The sequence below is a fragment of the Colobus angolensis genome, unplaced genomic scaffold (genome assembly GCF_000951035.1).
Source record: "Colobus angolensis palliatus isolate OR3802 unplaced genomic scaffold, Cang.pa_1.0 Scaffold558, whole genome shotgun sequence".
Classification (NCBI taxonomy): Eukaryota; Metazoa; Chordata; class Mammalia; order Primates; family Cercopithecidae; genus Colobus; species Colobus angolensis.
The window spans coordinates 1,392,173-1,414,757 of NW_012119132.1; the positions used below are offsets into that span (position 1 = coordinate 1,392,173).

The following is a 22,585-nucleotide window of genomic DNA, read 5'->3' on the forward strand; positions in this document are numbered from 1 at the left end:
GCCATTCTCCTGCCTCAGCCTCCCAAGTAGCTGGGACTACAGGCGCCCGCCACCACGCCCGGCTAATTTTCTGTATGTTTTAGTGGAGACGGGGTTGCACCGTGTTAGCCAGGATAGTCTCGATCTCCTGACCTCGTGATCCGCCCGCCTCAGCCTCCCAAAGTGCTGGGATTACAGGTGTGAGCTACTGGATCTACTCTTGATAATATACTATGTTGGGGTCCCTTAGCTCAGTAATCAAATAAAATTTCTTCCTCAAAAAATCTGGCAACCTATAATTTTTTTTGTTTATTTTAAAGACTAGCCAAATAAAGCATTGATGGTTATACATGTCATTAATGGCACAGCTGGGATCCTACTCATAGCCTCATATTTTCCAGGCATTAAAAAAATGTGCAAACAAAAACTAAAAAAGAAAATGCATTGCACTGATCTCCTTTGACATAAACTCTATTAAGTACCAAGTTGCTATAAAATATGCCTGTTTTTCTTCATGTTGCTTCTTTCTTGATAAAATATTAAACTAATAGTGCACTCATTTATGTGTAAGAGCTTACGTGAGATCTGTTTCTAATCAGAATGCTCAAACTCTTCCTAAAAAGAGATTAACAGGCCTATGCCTTTTTTTATTCTCAATTCCTAAACTAGAATTGTTGACTATCTCTACAAATAGTTAGCAGAGAGTCGTTATGTCAGGTTTAAGAAGGAAGTTGACTCCGTATCTAAATATTAATGTCGAATTGCTTCTCTTTTTTACTGCATTAAAAAAAGTGAGCACTACTGTGACCATCTATTTTTGCCAGCAAAATCAGAATTTGGAAGGAATAGAAGGCAAATTCAGTAAGTCTGGATCATGAAAAAGAAACTGGAAGCATGAGTTAGGCCTGATAAGTATTCCAGAGGTTCATTATGATTGATAAGCCATGTTAGAGCGAAGGATAGTGGAAGACACAAGAGACTGAGGAAATGTAATCCCAGTGAATTCAGTAATTTATTTAGAATATTTATTTAAGACCTGCTATGTGTCTGGACTTACTATGCTAGGGATACAGCACAGAGCGCAGGAATGGTCACCAGTCCCTTGGAACACATAGTCTATTAGAGATAACACATGATTTCATATAAATTTTCTGGCTAAAGTGCAGGGAATAGTCTAAAGGTACCAGAATAAATGTCTGTAAATGTCTGGAGCTAAGCTAGGTGACACGACAGTCCGGGCATTGCTTACTATAACACGGAAAGTGGAGTTTGAAGGACACTGATATTGGAATTCAAGATCAAGTTCTTCCTAAGGGTATAGGCTCCAGGAACATCAAAAGAGAGCAGAAGACAAAGACATAGACAAAGTTTGTCCACTTTTCATAAGCATTTATTCATATAGATAGCAGGCCAAAAATATTTTGAAGTTTGTTTTTGTAGGCGGAAATGGTGAGGCTATGTCTAATTTCTTAGGAAATATAGGGGATCTTGAGGTCATTACATCCATATAGTAGGCAAGTCTTTTTGTTTTAGGACCAGCTGATGCAGTCATCCACTTACTGGGCCTTCACTGTGCCTGGGCATTCTCAGTGGAGGTAGTCAGCCCCGCTGCAGGGCAGCTTTACTGAGGTATATGTCAACGTTGAGCTTGAAATTGGCATTCTTCTTCAGTGATAAGCACCAAAGGAAAAGCACAACAGTGTAAGACATTCATTCAGTTTTGAGTAGAAGATAAACATTCCACATTAACAGCGAAAGTTACTGTTTTTTTTTTTTTTTTTTGCCATGACTATTTAGCAAGCCCCACAAAATTAATTATAATCTCTCAAAATCACTTTTTCTTTTTTTTTTTTAATTCCTTAGGCAGTTCCTGAGGATAAAAATTAGTGTGAATAAATATATACTTGTCCTTTGGTACTTAGAATTTTAGAGTTTTTGAAGTGGACACATGTATCTTTTGAGATCTCACAGTAGTTTCCAAACTGAAGAAAATATAAGCATATTTAAATAAGACAGTGTCTCCTGATGTAATCATTAACGTAAGTAAGGATTTGTCTTATGCAGAGTTGCTTTTATTATTTGTTTTGCACTGAGACTTTTTACATAAATTGGAAAGTTAACACTGACAGTAAATTTTTAATAGTGCTGCAGTCATCTGCATAGCAGATGTTACAGGGAGTGAAGTTACCACGAAATGAAGAAAATGGTAAAAGAAAATGTTTTGTTTTGTTCAAGAAATTTCATTTAATGATATGAAAGGTTACGTACTTCCTTTTGGAAAAGTTGTTCTATATACATTAATGGAACTACATATAATATATAATCATGTATATTTCATGATGAAAATAATATTATTTTATAGTTTTAGTCATGTAAAAATGTACATTGGTAGAGTTTATTTGGTAACTTTAGTAATTACCAGAACTGCGATGTAGAATATTATGATTTGCAGCAAAACAAGAACAGGACAAAATACATTTTAACTAAAATTAATAATTAAAATGGACATGATTTTGACATTAACATAGAACTTTATTCTGTGTGCAAATCCATGAGTACTCACTTTTAGACTATTTTAGCAACTGGCAGCAAAATACTATCACATCTTAATATCAAAGATCTGTGAATAAACTAACAATATATTATTTCAAACTACTTTAAAATTATCTCTATATTAGTTTGCTAGGACTGCCATAGCAAAATACCACAGAGTGGTAGCTTAAATGAGAGAAATTTATTCTCTCACAGTTCTGGAGGTTGGAAGTTCAAAATCAAGTTGTCAGAAGGTTTGATTCCTTCTGAGGCCTGTTTCCTTGGCTTGCAGATATCCACCTTCTTGCTGGGTTTTCACACAGTCCTTCCTCTATGTCTGTGTATCCCTTGTGTCTCTTTGTGTGTCCAGTGTTCCTTTAAAAGCACTTGTCAGATTACATTAGGATCCACCCTAACAGTTTCATTTTAACTTAATCACCTCCTTAAAGTCTCTATTTCCAGAAACCATCACATTCTGAGGTCTTAGGGGTTAAGGCTTCACCATATGAATTTGGGGATAAACAATTGAGTTCATAACAGTCTTTAAGTATGTGTAGGGTTCTTGTGTGGAGGATGCCAACAAACTGCTTATTTTCAATGAAGTCAAAACAAGACTTAGATTTAAAAGACTTCAGAGAAAGTGTTAGAGGAAATGTTAATCGGACCGGAGTTATACAGCCTAGTTAGTTCAGCCTTCTTCTTGGATATGACACTGCCTAACTATAGATCTATTGGGCTATAAGAAAGATGGAGAAGAACATGTGTGTGCATCAGTTCCAATTGTCCTTAGTAATGGAACATCAGCTCAAATTTGGTAGGGTATCTTTGTAGCTTTTATCTCCTCTTCATTCTTTTCTGCATTTAGAGATCCACTAGAAATAACAGGTGGCTTAAGTTTAAGAGAAAATACTGAAGGAAGTAGAGAAATTCCTAGTTTTATTCTGATATATTTTATGCAATTAACTATTTCTCCTCTGTACCTACTGCATTATTTAGGATGCCTGAGTTTTAATTGGTGTTCTCTACTTAGTCTGAGTTACATTGAGCCACTTACAGGTTTTTAAGTCAGCCCCTGATAGATTTGATTGGAAGGGAACTCTCATGAGAATGTCTCTTGAACCAGAAATAGCTCCAAAAGTATTGATCCCATGACCACAGGTGTTTGAGCAATCCAAGAAGAGGTTTATTTTGATACACTTTGGACAAAAAGGGCTTGCAAAGAGCAGCCATTGACTTGAAGTCCTCAGATTTCCTCTTAAAATTTTCTGCTCTAATCTCTTTGGTGCTGAAAAATTCAAATGAAGAGGAGACAAATTTCTCTATTTCCTAGCATCATAATGCCTTGTCCTTCATTGTCTTAACTACTGTGTGTAAAACTGAAATTCGGCCAGGCGCGGTGGCTCAAGCTTGTAATCCTAGCACTTTAGGAGGCCGAGGCGGGTGGATCACAAGGTCAGGAGATTGCAATCATCCTGGCTAACACGGTGAAACCCCCATCTCTACTAAAAATACAAAAAATTAGCTGGGCATGGTGGCAGGCACCTGTAGTCCCAGCTACTTGGAAGGCTGAGGCAGGAGAATGACGTGAACCCGGGAGGCAGAGCTTGAAGTGAGCCAAGATTGTGCCACTGCACTCCAGCCTGGGTGACAGAGCGAGACTCCGTCTCAAAAAAAAAAAAAAAAAAAAAAAAAACCCTGAAATCTAACCTATGTCTGCCTTCCTCCTCTTAAAATAGCTGTCAAAACCATGACATGCTGTGGTAAATGGGTGGAAAGAACGCAGAGAAATGTCTCAGTGATAAGAGGTGTGTATGTCTGTATAGCAGAAAGAAGAAAAAAGATAAGCTTAAAACATCAAACATTTCAGAAAAATGTAATGGCTTAATTATAAAGGTCTCCATAGATGCCAACTGAAATTCTTCATAAAATTGTCAAGGCACCATAAGTTAGTTTTAAAAAGAGAGACGAAGAAAAGAACATGCGAAGCTAAATATTTCACTGCTTTTTAAAAGATAGTTGCTGAGTTAAAAAACATTTATGGTATTCTGTTTTTAATGGCTCTAAAATTAATTTCCTCATGAAAATCCACAGACACCATGTTTTAACAAGGTGGCCTAATGCTTGTCTTTACAACAACAGCATCTGATGCCTGGGACCATTGGCCATTAGCATTGAGGGTCAGCTTAGAGGCCATCCAGTTCCCAGACCTCATTTTGCAGAAAATGGATCAAGCAGCATCCACTCCTGTTCATGGTTTCTGTGGCCCTTCTTTGTCAGGGGCATTATGGGGCAAAAAGAAGAGTTTTAGGCATTCCTGTTGCAGTGGATTCCTTTGAAGCATTAATATATGGATTCAAATGTCATTTTAAGACTTCATTGCTATCCAAAGCATTCTTATTCTGGGAACAGCTTTTGTCACCATACTGCTGGCACAGAACAGATGGTAGTACCCTGAATTCTGTTTTCCCTCAGGGCAGGGGCTGTTTGCTTTTTCTTTTTGTGTGGTTTCTTCCAGCTAATGACCTCTTTTCAGTTGTTCCCATTGACTTAAAAGTAACATTCATAAACCTCTGAGAATAAACATGACATTGCTTGGGAGAAAGTGCAGTAATTTTGATAAAGCACCTACGTTCTGGACATCACTCATTTAATAAGGCTCACTCTTTGGCCATTACTCATTCTAGGAAAGATAAATAGATTTATTTTCTACTCTTCTTCACATTTACTTCAACTTTCTTTGATCAGATGGGTAAAAAAATATTTTTTGTGATGTACACATTCTTAGATATATTGTATAAGGCACGTCATACTAGAGAATAAACAATGACATGACTGCAATGTAAGGGCTAGTATTTACTGAGTGCTTACCATGTGCCAGGCATTGTGCTAATATAGCATATATTCTGGGCACTAATCTTACAAATACCTATTTCACAGATAATAAAACTGAGGTTAAAAGATGTTATGCTACTGATCCAGCTAGTCAATAGTGAAGCCAAGATTTGAACCCAGGAATTAGAGCTCATTATCTTCACCATCAAGGTTCTCTTTCCTCAGTGATTCTGACCACTGGATAATTACTTTTAAGAAATAATTGCTGGTAGAGAAAATTAACTTGTATTAGGGGAAAGTTATTTTAGGAATTTAAATTCATATCCACAGTATTCAATTTATCTACAAAAAGAAAAAAAAATGGTTATTTTACTTCAGTGGTTTCACATTTTATAAAATTGAAGGGGGCTAGCAATTATCCAGCACCTTTATCCAACTCTCAGTCCTTTGCAATTCCAGACCATTTAATCTTAAATTATTTGCATACAATGGGCAAACCTCATCTTTCTAATTGAAAAAAAAAATCTTGCATTCCAGTTAAAACTGGAAGAGAGAGATTGAAGTACATTGCAAATAAGATTAGAATGTCATAATAATTAGACTTTTTTTTTTCCACTTGAGAATAGGGAACTTTCTCAGTTCCATTTATAGGCCACATCAGACTGTGTATGAGACATTCACTTAGTTTTTTTCCGTGGACCAATTTGAATATTAAGAAGACTAGATTAAAAGTCAAGATTGATATGGAGTGGTAGAAATTTCAGCTGAACCACATAATTTTCCAATTTTCAAAAAACAAGAACTGGGAAAATACACTTTAGAAAAAGATATATATTTAGGTTTTTATTAGAGAGGATAGGCTTAAATGTTATGACGTTATGATTTAGAAAGTACTCAAGATTCTTATATCTGGGAAAATGGCAAAATGCCATTTGTAAGGTAATGTGGGGCTGCTCTTACATTTCATTTTTCTTATTCTCAGTGTTTAGTGTTATCTATCAGTGGCTCTGCCTGTTTTTGTAGCTGTTAAACCATTCTTCTGTCTTAAATGCTACACAACTAGCACAAAAGAACTCTTTAGTATGCATGATAACAGAGCATGACCTTTAATTTATCAGAGTAGGTTCTGTATTTTGTTATCTGCTTGTCCCTGCTGTTTTTCATTTCTTGCTGCTGGTTTTTGATATGATACTCCAGTCCCTTTGCAGTGGGAAACAAACAACATTTAAAGGTGTAGGGAAGAAAATTTAAATCACTGTTCAGTCCACACAGGCAATGAGATCCAAAATTCACAAGGGTACCTTTATTTCAAACTAATCTGATGAAACAATATCCAAACCAAAAATTTTGAATGTAAGTAGCTAGTGGGAACAAGTGCTTCTACAAATCTTTGTATAAAGAAACACTAGATATCTTAATGTAAATCCACATAAGAGAGGGATGTAAAGGGAGACATTACTTAAGCTAGTTAGACATGCACTAAGCTTCTAATTTCTTCCCCAAAGCACCATTGAACTCTGTAGTAGACAGCCTGCGGCCTTCTACGCCCAACATCACAGCAGTCTCACGTGAAGATATTGTTTAACTGGATATAAAAGCCTGCTGTTTCACGTAAGGAGCTGGGATGTCATCTGAAGCATTAGTCACGAACAGCGCATCACCCTACTTGAGATTTGCGTGCTCTCTCTAGCTGTGAGAATGACTGACAGAACTCTTGAGTTGCACCACCCCCTCTTCCTGTAGCATTACATTAATATATTGCATTTAATTTAGAGAAAATGAGTATGTGTATATGTGTTTAAGGAAGCAGTGGGAACAAAGTTGAAATGTGCATAAATGTAGTATCAATAATATAAAATTGAAGTTTGAAGAAAGATCACCATTAATTTCTCCATCCTAACACAAATATTTCACTTTTACACATTGCCTTCAAATTCTTGCCGATTTTCAGTGCATTTTACTTAGTAGTTTTATCAGAGTTTTTTCTTTTTTTTCATGTCTCATGACATAAATATTTTACCATTATTGATCATACTTGTAATTACATTTTGAGACTAAATATGTTTTATTGGAGAGTCTATTTATTTAAAAATAGATGTGGGGTGAATAGCATTATGAAGTTTAAGATAATGATCAATTGTCAACCTTCTGAGGATTAATATTCACATTATGACAAATTTTTACCTCATTTTTATTTCAATGAAATTTTGATTGTGATCTACGTGCAATCGTTTGTGTTCCATCACACCTTCTTTGCTCTAATCCATTGTTCTCTCTGAACTTCTATGGGAACTAAAACATTTCACGTGGTGGTTAATTGCATACTTATGGCTCATTATCTATTATCTTGAACTTTTACTTAAATCTTTTATTTTTTAACTTTCCTCATTTGGCCCCTTGACTCCCTAGACAAATTGTAAGCTCTCCGACAACAGAATCCATATGAGGTATTGATGAATGCCTTTCAGAGCACAATAATTTCAGAGTACATGGTCAATGCTTATGTATTGACTTTATTGAGTCCGATTGCTTTTCTAACATCTAGCCAAGCTATACTAAAGAAACCGGGGTTTAATTATTGGCACTAGAGAAGAATGAAGGTGAAGTATTTTTGGAACGTGAGATATATGTAGGAACCGCAGATGTAAATATACACCTTGAGTTATTGACAGGTGGCGTGAAAGCACTGGGTTTCTGGAGATGTGTAAAAGGAAATGCAGAGATAAGAAATAGGCAAGAAGGAAAAGAGGAAATGTGATGTCCAAGTAAAATTTACTGTAACATTTTGCAATATTCTTTTTGTCTTACAAGTCAATGAAGTACAGTGGTCTTTGGTGTCACAACTAGGATCCTCTCTCCATTTCCAGCGTGTTTCTGGAGAGGTTCAACATCCAAAGAGCACTGAAGTTGGTGGATTATTATGCTTGTTGTGGCTTTTCTTATAGGTTAGGGGTAAAGACAAGGAATGTCTGGAATATTTTATGTCTCCAATGGCTATGCATATAGGGCATCATTATAAAAGGAAAGAAAAACCAAAATACTGCTTCTCACTGGGATCTCCACTGTTATAGGTCTTTGATCACTTTACTTACCTCTGTTTCACTGTCTTAATCTATAAAATGGAGATGATAAAATTATCCTCCTGATAAATCCTTGAGAATTTGGGGAAGATTACTGATTTCATGTGTCCATAAGGGCAATCTCACCCCAGACTCTAGAAGACAGAAACTTTGTAGACAAGCCTTAATGACATCTTCCATTATACAAAAGAGGGTTGTAAGGATTAAAGAGAAGATGTTGTCCCTTATGACTCAGGGTATTAAGAGATATTACTTTGTAACTATTCCATGAAACAGCTTTCAAGTCAGCTATATCTGGGTTCAAATGGTTCCTCTTTCTATGATGTATGATGCAGCATTAGTTTTATGTCATCTCTTTGAGCCTCAGTTTTTCCATCAGTAAAATAAGAGGTACTTATGGTCTGGGATCAATACCAGGATCAAATAGGATAACCTATATAAGCAAGTAACACAATGCATAAAACATACAGCTCCTCAATACATTATTTTCCTATTTTCTGGTGGTCCTTTGTTTTCTTTAGTTTCTTTACCTACAGACCACTTTCATACTGAAAAACTGGATTTCCCAGCATGCATGAAACTTAATCGTAGCCTTACTGGCTGGTCTGGTCCTGTTGTCTGACAAAAACCATCCTTAGATTCTGGTAGTGTGTGTTCATCATTCAGTGAGGTCTTAAAAGTCCAGAAGACAATCCAAGCCCCTCACTGCTCCTTATCAGCCACGAATCAGGCAAACTCTAGAAGCCCTCTGCCCTCATGTTACAAAAGCTAGAAGATCCATAACTTCTACTACCTGATTTTATAAGCTTCAACTTTGTATCATTTTTGCCTTGGTTAAATGAAAGTTGCTCTCTTTACAAGACGTTGATGTATTTATTGATGAACTTTGGAAGTGAATGCTCCTTGGAGGGTTAACATTTCAATTTAGTAAAAGATTCAGTTTAGTAAAATATTAATACGATGTGAAGAGAAACCAGAGTATCAACATTTCAATTTATTTGAAAGAATTCACCACTAAAATTAATCTAGAAAATATAGTCTTGGAGATGATACATATTTTGAAGGTTCATCAAGTCCAAGACTGTGTTTCTTATACACAGTCATTAGAGAATTGAAGCCCTTGCAGAAATTTCCCCCTGACCAAATCAAAGATTGGCATGATCAGGTCTCTACACAATTAGGAAAAAAAACCAAAAAGATCCCACGTGGTATTAATTTTTCTCCTAATGTGTATGCATCACAGTAGAGCTCACCTCAGACTATAAATCATTGACTTGTAGTTACGCATAAAAACAAGATTTAAAAGATTTGTCCTATTGTGTACTACAATGGCAAATTCAAAATTGATGAAAGATAAGCAGAATTACTGATTCATTTTTTATATATAATGAGTCAGTAACTATATATATTATATACAGAGAGACACATATTTTATCTCTATTTAGTTTAGTGTCTAGTAAACTGAATAAACTAAATAGACGCACACACATATATAATTAGTGGACACTAAATGGTCAAGAAGAAAAAAGGAAATTTGATGTCCAAGCAAAGTTTACTATAATATTTTGCAAAATTCTATTCCTCTCACAACCCAATAGTGTTTGTGAATATATATATATATGTGGATACTAGCAATCTTACTGCCTTATGAATCTTGAACAAGAAATACCACTGTATCATCATGCAAAAAATTACCTCAAGTGACACTTTTTGCATAACTGTGTGGGTTCAGTTTTCATTTAGAAATTACTTATCAAGGAATTACCATGGGCTCACTATTGTGTTATTGATAAGGCATACAGCATTGAACAAGACAGACATGGCTCCTGCTCACAAGGAATCTAGAATCTAGAATCAATTACATGAACTTATTTGATCATGATTATAGATATTGCGACCAAGTATTGTAAGAATGCATAGTGGAAGAATTCATTAATTAGAATAATTTGGTGGAGCAGTAGGAGACACAGGGAATGCTTCCTTGAGAAATCTATAAGCTGATAGTTAAAAAAGAAAAAAATTTAGCCAGCCTCAGATGTGTGTGTGTGTGTGTGTGTGTGTGTGTATGTGTGCATGTGTGTGTGTGTGTGTTGAGGTGGGCAAAGATGTTGAGTACACAGGGATGTGAGAAATTTGCAATGCAAAGGAGAATGTCGGGTTTGAAGTGGATTGGCTTAGCTAAAGGAATTGAAAAAATTACAAAGTGACTAATTTAAAGAGTCAGAGATAAGTGGTTTGAGACGAAACTGGAGTAGACTGGAGCCAATTAGATATGTGTATTTGTTATGTACACATTTTAATGACATAGGAAATCAAGTAATATATAAGATAAATGTTTTATTAGAGTAGCTATATTTTTCAAAAGTTTGTTTCTCAAAAGGTGCCAATGATGTTCAAAATCTATTTATTTGGAACATTATCAGCTAAGTTAGGCATTATGGTATCTGTATGGTCTATATGACAACAATACACATTGCATTTAGTTGAAAATTACGTGATTATGCTGCACTTAAAATCAGAGTATGTTTACAAAACTATTACTTTGCCTTCTGGGCCTAGATATATCCAAATGTCATGTTCTCATTTAAAAATCATTCTATACACAGGTTACTAATCTTCTCTTGAGGTATAGATGACTTTCAGAATCCTTTTGTGTTTCCTTTCCCAATGTTAAAAACTCAAGAAATAAGAAGCCTTCCAAAGAAGCAAGTATCTTTTTGTTCTTGTTATTTTTATTTTCATATTGCACAAATGTTTGGTTCATAACATTGTTTTTCTTTATTTTTTCCCCTAAGATAGTAATATGTCATATCAAACACTGACACCTTTATTTCTGAGGAGAAATTACACAACAAGGGTGAAGATCTAAAATGAAAGGAGAAAAACTATACATCAGTGATGCTCATATACCTTGTCTCTACTGACCAATAGTTATAAAAATATGATTAAAATTTTATTTATCTTTGTTCTCTGAGTCACACCATGAAATTTAACTCCAAGTCAAGGATTTGGGTTTTATTGCTTTGTGCTGCTTACCTTGATTCTTTGAAATTACTCTCATTTCCTGAAAGTCTGCTTGTTCATATAGAATAAATGGACTAAAATGTGACCAAGTATTGTTACATGGTATTTTTGTCCTTTTGGGCAATTATAATAAAATATTATTAACTGAGTGGCTTAAAAACAATAAAAGCTTATTTCTTTCGATTGGGAAGACTGGCAAGTACAAGATTCCATTTCTAGTGACGGCTTGCTTCATTGTTCACAGGTGACCATCTTTTCATTGTATCCTCATATCACAGAATGAGGGAAGGGAGTTTTCTGGAGCCTCATTTATAAGGGCACTAATCCTATTCATGAGAGCTCTGTCCTCATGACCAAATCAGCTCCCAAAGGCTTTACCTCCTGATACTATCATGTTTGGAATTAGTTTTTGATAAATCAATTTTGGAAGATACAAATATTTGGTCTAGACAGATAGGCAAATAAAATTATCTGGGATTTAATCAAATGAGGGTTCACATTCCAATTAAGCCATCAGATTTTCCTTTGAATTCTTCACCCCAGGAAACTTGTTTGAAGTATTAATGACATTTAGTACCTTACAAAGTGGTCACTCCAATTAGAGATTTTACCTTGTTGCAATGGCATTACTACAGGGATTGGGGGGAAGGGAGTCTTTCCTCCTGTCAAGAATAGTTATTTCTTTCTTAAATTGAAAGGAAAATAAAACCAAATTTTACATGCAGTTTCATTGCTTAAAAATTACTTCGGCAGAGGCATGTATGTTGTCACTGACGTTTTCAGTGGAGGTAGCAACAGATCAAACCACACAAAATTAACTGGAGGAAAAAGGAAAGAAATCAAAGGAAAAATCCTCTCCTGCTTTTATCATGGGAAAAGTGTGAGACTAAATTGTTATCTTTTAACTGTTCAATGAGAAGCTCTGCTTTTATAAGTCAAGCCTATTTGCCCAGCATATTGCTATAGTAGAGTTTTATGCTTTTAGAAAAAGGTGAAATTCCTTTTGGACCCTTTTTATAACACAGAATGTATAGATCTTGGAAAAGTGGGTCATTATTGCTTTATCCTTACCTCTGTTTTAGAATACTTGAAGGTAAAATGTCTTCTTCAAAAGATTCAACTTTGTTTTGATTTGAATTTTCAGGGACATTCCACTTGTTTTTCATCTCACCTATCAGCTGAAGCCCACTTACAATGACCATTCACAAACTGTCTATGTAATGCTTCTACATCTCAGCATATTTGATGGTAGATTCTGAAGCTTTCCAAAGAAAAGAAAAGGTCATTGGAAATTATTTTTGCCTTTGACCTTTCCTCATCAAATGGTTTATATCCTTTATATTGCATGTAAGCGCTAGATGTATATTGAACTGTGGACAGTATTAGATATAATCAACAAAATCATGCAAAGCTACTGAATGTTATTTTACAAGTAAATACCGTGAATTTGTAAAGAAATACATCTTGGGAAATTATTTAAAATAATATACTTCCATTACCACTTTTAGTATGCAACATTTTTATGAAAATCATGAGGTAAAGGAAAAATATAGGCCTAGTCCTGGAGAATCTAAACATTCTGAACTATTTTATACCTGATAGTGGAAGGACATGGGGAGTCATCTATTAAAAAGACATTGTCACTGTACTTTATTTAGATGTGTCTTCATTTGGTAAACAATGTTTCCATTTTCATACTGTTATGAAGAAATACTGGAGACTGGGGTGATTTATAAAGAAAAAGAGGTTTGATGGATTCACAGTGACACATGGCCAGGGAGGCCTCACATTCATGTCAGAAAGACAAAGGAGAAGAAAAGGCACATCTTACAGGGTGGCAGGCAAGAAAGCATCTGCAGGGGAACTGCTTTTATAAAACCATCAGGTCTCGAGAGACTTATTCACTATCATGAGAACAACATGAGAAAAACCTGGCCCCATGATTCAATTACCTCTCACTGGGTGTCTCCCATGACACATGGGGATTATGGGAGCTAGAATTCAAGATGAGATTTGGGTAGAGACACAGCCAAACCATATAATCCCCCCCACCCAGCCCCTCCCAAATCTCATGCCCTCACATTTTAAAATCAATTATGCCTTCCCAGCAGTTCCCCAAAGTTTTAACTCATTTCAGCATTAACTCAAAAATCCACAGTCCAAAGTCTCATCTGCGACAAGGCAAGTTCTTTCTGCCTATGAGCCTATAAAATGAAAAGCAAGCTGGTTACTTCCTAGATTCAGTGGGGGTACAGGCATTGGGTAAATATACCTGTTCCAAATAGGAGAACTTGGCCAAAATGAAGGGTCTGCAGGCCCCATGCAAATCTGAAATCTAGTGAGGCAGACAAATCTTAAAGTTCCAAAATGATCTCCTTTGACTCCATGTTTTACATTCAAGTCAAGCTGATGCAATAGGTAGGTTCCCATGGTCTTGGGCTGCTCTGTCTCTGTGGCTTTGCAGGGTACAGCCCCCCTCCTGGCTGTTTTCACGGGCTGATGTTAAGTGTCTGTGGCTTTACCAGGTGCATGGTGCAAACTGTCAGTGGATTTATCATTCTGGGATCTGGAGGACAGTGGTCCTCTTCTCACAGATCCACTAGGTAGTGCCCCAGTGGAGACTCTGTGTGGGGGCTCCCACCCACATTTTCTTTCTGCACTGCCCTAGCAGAGGTTGTCTATGAGGGCTCTCTCCCTGCAGCACACTTCTGCCTGGACATTCGGGTGTTTTCATACATCCTCTGAAATCTAAGTAGAGGTTTCCAAACCTCAATACTTGACTTCTGTGCACCCACAGGCTCAACATTACACATAAGCCACCAAGGCTTGGGGCTTGCACCCTCTGAAGCAACGACCTGAGCTGTACATTGGCCTTTTTAGCTACCACTAGGATGCAAAACACTGAGTCCTGAGACTGCACAAACAGCAAGGCCCTGGGCTCAGCCCACAAAAACATTTTTTCCTCCTAGGCCTCCAGACTTGTGATGGGAAGTGCTGTTGTAAAGATCTCTGACATGCTGTGGAGACATTTTCCTCATTGTCTTGGCAATTAACCTTTGGGTTCTCATTACCTATGCAAATTTCTTCAGCTGGCTTGAGTTTCTCCTCAGGCAAGGGTTTGTCTTTTCTTTTGCATCATCAGGCTGAAAATTTTCTGAACTTTTATGCTCTGCTTCCATTTTAAACTTAAGTTCCAATTCCAAACCATATCTTTATAAATGAGTAAAGCTAAATGCTTTTAAGAGCACACAAGTCAAATCTTGAACACTTTGCTGCTTAGAACTTTCTTTCACCAGATACTCTAAATCATCTCTCTCAAGTTCAAAGTTCCACAGATCTCTAGAGCAGGGACAAAATGCTGGCAGTCTCTTTGCTAAAACGTAGCAATAGTTTCCTTTGCTCCAGATCCCAATAAGTTCCTCATCTCTATCTGAGACCACCTCAGGCTAGACTTTTTGGTCAAAATCATTCAACAAGTCTCTAGGAAGCTCCAAATTATCCCACATGTTCCTGTCTTCGTCTGAGCCCTCCAAAGTGTTACATTCTCTGCCTGTTACCCAGTTCCAAAGTCACTCCCGCATTTTCAGGTATCTTAATAGCAGTACTGCACTATACCAGTACTAATTTAATGTATTAGTCTATTTTCATACTGCTGTGAAGAAATACCCAAGACTGGGTAATTTGTAAAGAAAAGCAGGTTCAATGGACTCACAATTCCACATGGCTGGGAGGCCTCACAATCATGGCAGAAGGTGAAGGAGGAGCAAAGGCATGTCTTACATGGTGGCAGGCAAGAAAAAAACAGCAAGAGAACTCCCTTTTATAAAACCATCAGGTCTCGTGAGACTTATTTACTCTCATGAGAACAGCATTGGAAAAACCCACCCCCATAATTCAATTATGTCCCACTGGGTCCCTCCTGCCACATGTAGGGATTATGGGAGCACCAATCCAAGATGAGATTTGGGTGGAGACACAGCCAAACCATGTCACAATGTATCTACATGTAATGTTGCCACAGAAAAGTCACTAGTTTTTTATTCTAGTAGGAGAACAAAGAATTTAGAGAATAAAGTAGGCCTATATTGAATTGAATAAGCACCATCTGATTTTCCATTCATTATCCATACAAGAATAAAGTCTGTCATGTAATTAAAAAGTTCTTCAGTTTAAAACAGTGCTCACTGAATTAGCAGGCATCTGATATTCTGGGATAGTAGGAAGATATGATCCCCTTGTGTGGCTACCTTTCTTATATATTATCACATATTTTCATACTTGTGCCTACTGCCTACTGTATTTTCTACATTGTTTTATTGTTGTTGTTAGGTGACCTCTGTTAATCATTGCGAATTCAGTGTTTATGTTCTTGCTTTAGCTGAGTCTCAGCAAGGATCTTCAAAATCTTCTGTTGACTTACATCGTACTGTCATACTGTATCAATCACACAATTATTCTATTAATACTAGTCAAATGTCTGAGGACAAATTGTATGTATGTATGTGTGAATGTATTCATGTGTTTATGTGATCTTTTTTAAAGTCATTAAAATAATCTATAAAACTTTGGTTTTTCTCCACCTGTCTTATTTAGAACTTTTTTCCCCAACCTTTCCTTACTAATAATAACTATGTTTACCAATTTTGTGACATGGGGAATTTATTGTTAAACAAATGATGAACTGATTGTAGAGATGTTCAAATCAGTGACAATTCATTGAAAAATAAAATTATAAGTGAAGGATATGGTGTTTCCTTTGAAAAGTGCAAAGAGAGGCTTAGCTACAAATGGTTTATTCTCTGGACACTAGTATTTACTTTCTTTTTCTTTTTAATGTTGTTGGGTTGTAAGAATGTGTTAATAATACAACAGAAGCCACCAGAACTAAAAACGATATTTTCTTGACTACTTCATTCTACAGATATTTCATAGGAGTGTATGTGATAGGTATTGTGCAAGTAAGCACTGAAGAAATAATAAATACTGCACATAGTAGCATAGTACTTGACCTCATGGAGGGATATTCAGAGTTTGAAGGCAAACTATCAAGTTTGCAATTATAGACTCAATGCTTCTTTCTAAAGGGCATGTTTCAGGAACTACAAAACACATAGTCAAGTGTCCTAATCTAACCTGATGACATGAGGGAATACCTTCTGGGGAAAAATGTTTCTGCCAAGAAGATTCCATTAATTAGTAATGGTTAGCTAATGAAAAATGGAGATGAGGTTGGAGCAAGGGAGAGTATTTCCCATAAAGGAAGCTACATGTGCAAAGGCCCAGAGAGAAGAAAGAAAAACTTTGGAAGAATTGAAAGAAGTCTCATAAGGATAAAAAGAGCAGAGTGAGGCAGTGATGGCTGTGAGAGAGGACAGAGAGGTAGGAAGGGACCAGATCGTGGAAATACTTATAAACTTCACTAAGGGTCTGAGATTTTATCCTAAGAGAAATGCGAAGGGTTATACTAGACAAGTGGCATAATTAGATATTGACTGAGATGTGGAAAATGGGTGTGATTAATTGCAGAGAAGATGCAGAGAAGTCTGTCAATAGACTGTAGTAGTACTTGGGCAAGAGGAATTTGCAACCTAGATTTGGATGGTGTCGGAGAGAATGTGGGTCATTCCTGATGATTGGAAGACTTTAGCATGAAAAACATGAGGAACCACCTAATCATAAAGTTGTCAGAAGTGTTATACTAGTGTGAGCTGGGATGAGTATTGAGTGACAAAGAAGACTATAGAGCAAAGGGTGTGTATTTTTGAAAAATATTTTGTGATTGCTTTTCAAATTACACATGTCAAACATGCTTATTATATAAAATCACATATAAGCCAAAAACACGTAATTGATCAATAATCACACTGTCCTGAAGTAACTAGTATTACATTTTTTAAAAAATGTCCAAATATGCATATATGCAAACATACAAAAGAGAACACAAATTGTTTACACTTTTAAAAATGGAAGACAGGGTTGGAATTTTGTACCATTAGTGTCCTTTTTAAAAAATTATTAGTTTAACAAAACTATATTCCCACATTATAAAATATTATTTTACATATTTTATATGTGTAATATAAATATAAAATACACATTAATGTTTTCATTAAACTTTATATTTGCCTTGACTTTGATATTTGCATTTTAAATTAAATATTAATGTGTGAAATACATTCAGTCATATAGACATTCAGATGACAAACTGATGAGGCCTAAAAGATAGTTCTTTTCTGTTTCTCCAAAAGCGTGTAATCAGTATTATGCTGGGTTTATTGTGGTAAGTATAATGTATTATAAGAGTAGCAAAAGAAAGCACTTATAAATTATTCTAAATCAGAGAAATAAAATGTAAATTGATTTGTTTATCTTCTCTAACAAAATGCTCCAGTCTTTTTATGTAGATAGTACTACTGTTCAACATTTCTTTCACCTCTGAGTCCTCATCTGAGCTAATGCCAAAATGTCTTAGCTCAAATTTCCATGTTAGTTAATTCTAATGGAATAGAAAATCTCTTCTTGCATTATACAGAATTCAGCACCGAGATGGCATCTCAGATTCTTCCTAAGTGCTTTACAGATTGAGAAAACACTCATCTATTTGCAAGCAATATTCAAGGTCAATTTAAACAGTGTTTCTAGCAGATCATTTTTTATGCAAAGAAGCAGGGCTTCTCACTTAGGTTAGATCTATGAATAGGGGCCACTGTTTGTGGCTTGTATTTGTTCCTTAAGCAGTCATGCTTTTAAAGAATAACTTCATAAAAAGCAGTTATTTGACTATATAAAAACATACATATAATTATTTTTTCAAATGTTATTTGCTTCAACATGTTAAGCTTTAAATGAAACTCAAGGACACTCAAATAAAGTCACTTTTGTCAAAGCCTTTTCCTGTAATAACATATCTGGATGATGTAAGATGTATTCTCTTGTGATGTCCAAGTGATTGATAAATCAATTTGTATGAAATACACAAGAACTATTTGGACTTTGTTGTTTTCTTAAATGAGGTGAATAAGAATTTCTATTTTCTGACTAGGAAATAAAGTATGCTAGGCCTATTTTAGATGCTTCAGTGTGCCAAAGATGGTATTAAGTTTGGTGATCATAAATTACTAATCTGGAATAAGAGGTTGAATGTATTTTGAAAACTTAAACCTGTTTCACCTGAACATGTTTAACTAGTTAATAAGAAACATCAAAAAGACAAAACCCTGAGGTCAATGGTCATTTTTTGTAAAGCTATTATATGCTGTTTAAATTGGTTGTTCGGGTCTGTCTATAACATAAGTTTAATAACCTAGCTCAAATGCAGATTTCTAATTTTCAATTAACATAGGAATAATTTTGTTTGCTAAAATAAAATAAATGAATGAATGACAAGTCTGAAACATGAAATGTTCTAGGTAGAACTTTTTAAAATTCCAAATTTCAAAAAATCATGTGGCAACTGTATAGCTCAAGCTTTAAGTATTAACTTTTAACCTTTGACCTTACAGATTTTAACCAATGAAATGTCTCTTTAAACTTTAAAGGAAACAATGATAACGAGCGCCTGGCGATTGCTAGACAGCGAATTCCATATCGACTTGGTCGAGTAGTTGATGAATGGCTACTCGACAAAGGTAAAAAACATTGATTAAAACTTCAAATAAAAAAATAATTTGAACATAACCAAGTAGTACTTCATTGTAACACTAATAAACATAAAAAATAAATTTTCCGTAAAACTAAATTAAAAACAACTTTAAAACAGTAAAATGTAGATAGTAATATTTGCATACCTTGTATAATAATTTCTATACATTTTTAGACGTACCAGCTGTTTAATAATCTTACCCAGTTAACTTAAGGTTAAAGGGACTGTTAAATATAATCCACTAACTCAATCTATGAGGGTACTCACAGCAAGCATTAACCCAAAATGATAAATCGTTCATAGATTATATTACATGTTCCAGCCTCTAAATTATTAACTAAAATATATGTAGTTCTGATATCTTTATTATGGTCCTGAAAAAAAAAAAACTCTTTGTTTAAACTCTAGGAATCTTAAATAGTGGGCAATATGAATTGCCGGTCATAATGAAGTCCCTTTAACGTTTGCAACCTTCTAAGAGGATTTGGGAACAAGACCTAATTAAAACTGAACTTAAAGTTGTGTGCATGCTTTTATGAGCAGAGAGCAATCTGCTAAAACTGGATACTCAATTTGATGATAATGGGATTGTTGTTAAGGATTGCTGTTTGATGGAAATGTGCCATCATTTCTCCATTGGTTTGTGTATCATTCCTGAAGCCGCTTTTTACATCTGAAGCTATTTTTTTTTTCATTTTGTTTTGTTTTGATAGATGTGCTGAAAGCCAATCAGAAAAATATTTTTGGAATTTTTTTGTCTCTGACATGCTCAGTGTAAACCATGCATTTCTTTTCAGTGTGATTGCCGGAAAAATAGAATAATTCAAATAACAATTGAATGACTGCCTTCAAAAAATAGACAGCACTAAAGAATAACATATAGATATATGTGGACATTATGTGAATTATGAAATTTTTACCATAAAATTTAAATTAGATTTCAGCTGCTATGTATTAGTTTCTGTCAGTGGTAATTTCAGAATGACAAATACTTGAAATGTTATCTTACATTTTTAAAATTTAACAATTTAGACCTAAGACACCAACAATATAAGATCTTGATGTAAAAGGAGAAAGGGATCCACTAAAAACTGATTTGTAATAAATATCTTTGATTGGTCTTTTAGCAAAAGCACTACATTTATAATAAGTTGAGAATTTACAAGTATTTGCCAATAATTATGCATTTCATGGACACCTCATTTATAAGCAATGAATTATGAGTCAAATGCCTCTCTTATAGTTTATTGCTCTCATTATTCACCCCATGAAAGATATGTTTTATCATCCTTTGTAGATATAGAGTTCACAATCAACATTTTTGCATGTATGTAATATTATTTTTACAGGGCGTCAGCTCACAATCTTCAATAGCCAAGCAACCATAATAATTGGCGGGAAAGAGCAGGGCCAGCCCTTCCAGGGCCAGCTCTCTGGGCTTTACTACAATGGCTTGAAAGTTCTGAATATGGCAGCCGAAAACGATGCCAACATCGCCATAGTGGGAAATGTGAGACTGGTTGGTGAAGTGCCTTCCTCTATGACAACTGAGTCGACAGCCACTGCCATGCAATCAGAGATGTCCACATCAATTATGGAGACTACCACGACCCTGGCTACTAGCACAGCCAGAAGAGGAAAGCCCCCGACGAAAGAACCCATTAGCCAGGTGAGCCTGTGGATTTTATTCCTTTATTTTCATCCTATATTATTTATGATAGTGGGCTTTTCTGCATGTGTGTTTTCTTCTAAAATGGAACATTTTTCTGATCTCAGGCACTACAGCTTCCTTTGAGATTAGCTTAACATAATGCATTCCGTTTGAATATGAAATGTGTATATGTTGTTCATTAGAGTTTTGTGGACTTTTACAAAAGATTTTGTTTTGGTTGGTTAGATGCTAAATGATAGTTTTGATTCCATAACCCTCCTCTAGCCCAAGCTGAGTGGATTGTCTGCTGATTACATAGGATTTTCACTTTTTAGTTTAAATGAACAAGTTAATGAAATATTTGAAAACCTTGTCTGTTTAAGCTTAGCACTTCAAAATAAAATCAAAGCAAATGTAATCTTAAAAGAGATATTTAAATAGTACAATACTTCTATTGTATTTTGAAGTTTAAAATTTTGAATTGATAGCCATGTGGCCTTTTTGGTGAATGATGGGTCTACTCTCACTATTTATTAAAAAAAAAAAAATTCTGTTGGTTTATCTAAGCACGCAAACCCAAAATATGGGATAAGATATTTTGTATATGTGATTATTTGCCCTCACATAGAATTAACTTTAATTAGCTTATTTCAATCTTGTGCCTAAAATTTTTGAAGAATGTAATTTTTAAATGTGGCATTTGCACAACTTGGAAGTATGTTAATTCAATCAAGACGTAATTATTGATTGCCTACTACATTTCAGGCACTGATTTGGATATTGTTGTTCCATTAGTGAAGAACACAGGAAAAAAAACCCTTATTTGAAGTGCTGTTAGATGCTGTTCAAATGCCATTAGATTCCTGTTGGCATTTATAGCCTTTGTACATATCCAGTTGTTAATTCTTTCAGAATTGTGTATTATCCTTGGTCCAAAATTAATTGTTACATTTTGTTCTGTTTTACTGATAGTGAGTATATTCAGTAGGTGCCATTTAAAGCTTTTCCAAATACACGATCCCTACTTTTCCAGAAAAGTACATTCTGAAGAAGCAAGAATGATAATTATATTTAAATTTGCTTTTACTTCTTACATTTGAAACAGACCTGCATCCAATTTGGAAGGAAAATAATAGAAGGCAAATTCTGTTTGTATCAGCACCCTAAATATGAATTAACATATGTTTCCCAGAAAATGAAGAAAACAGACTCTGATTTTTACTTTGAATGGAAAAGGGTGAGAGGAACAGAATACAGGAAGAGAAAATGTCCTAGAAGAGGGATGGGCAAAAAATACAAATTCTGCAAATTCAATGTAGTGTTGGATATATTGCACCTGCATGTGCACTTATTTTCATTTTTCTCTCTTTTCTTTTCCTATTTGCATTTGGCTACAAAATAAAATGGGATGTCTTATAGGATGTTCACAAATATATATTTATTGATCACTCTCTACATGTCCCAGATACTTTTTTAGGCATGAAGATATGTTGGTAACAGCAAACAAAAATCCCTGCCCTCAAGGAATATACATTTTAGTAGGAATATTTGCCTACAGTGTGATCCTTTTGTTGATTTTCTCTCTTGTTAGGATTTAGAAGGTTGCCGATAACATCATAGCACTTAATTCCCTGGATAAAGACTTGTGACTTTAGAAAGATTTATGCTTGCCCAATAGCTCCATTTAACATTCTTTGCTAATATTTCATTAATGATTTGTTACTGTTGTAGATTTATGGTTCACTTACTGATAAGCAAGTTATTAAAGTAAATCTGATACAGGAAAAATGAAACTCAAATAAATTGATAGACTTTGCTTTATCTAAAATAATTCACAAGAGGACA

The 22,585-nt window shown here is 35.2% G+C and overlaps 1 protein-coding gene across 6 annotated transcripts in view; it reads left to right on the top strand.

Annotated features, from left to right (window-relative positions):
* Window positions 1–22,585, top strand: part of NRXN1 (neurexin 1) — a 1,138,235-nt gene that overhangs the window by 981,145 nt on the left and 134,505 nt on the right. For 4 of the 6 annotated variants that reach the window (XM_011961493.1, XM_011961491.1, XM_011961488.1 and 1 more), the window contains 2 exons: window positions 18,986–19,075; window positions 20,439–20,758. In XM_011961493.1, the coding sequence (XP_011816883.1) occupies window positions 18,986–19,075; window positions 20,439–20,758 (410 nt within the window). The remainder of the gene's footprint in view (window positions 1–18,985; window positions 19,076–20,438; window positions 20,759–22,585) is intronic. The other 2 variants (XM_011961492.1, XM_011961494.1) reach the window with 1 other exon arrangement.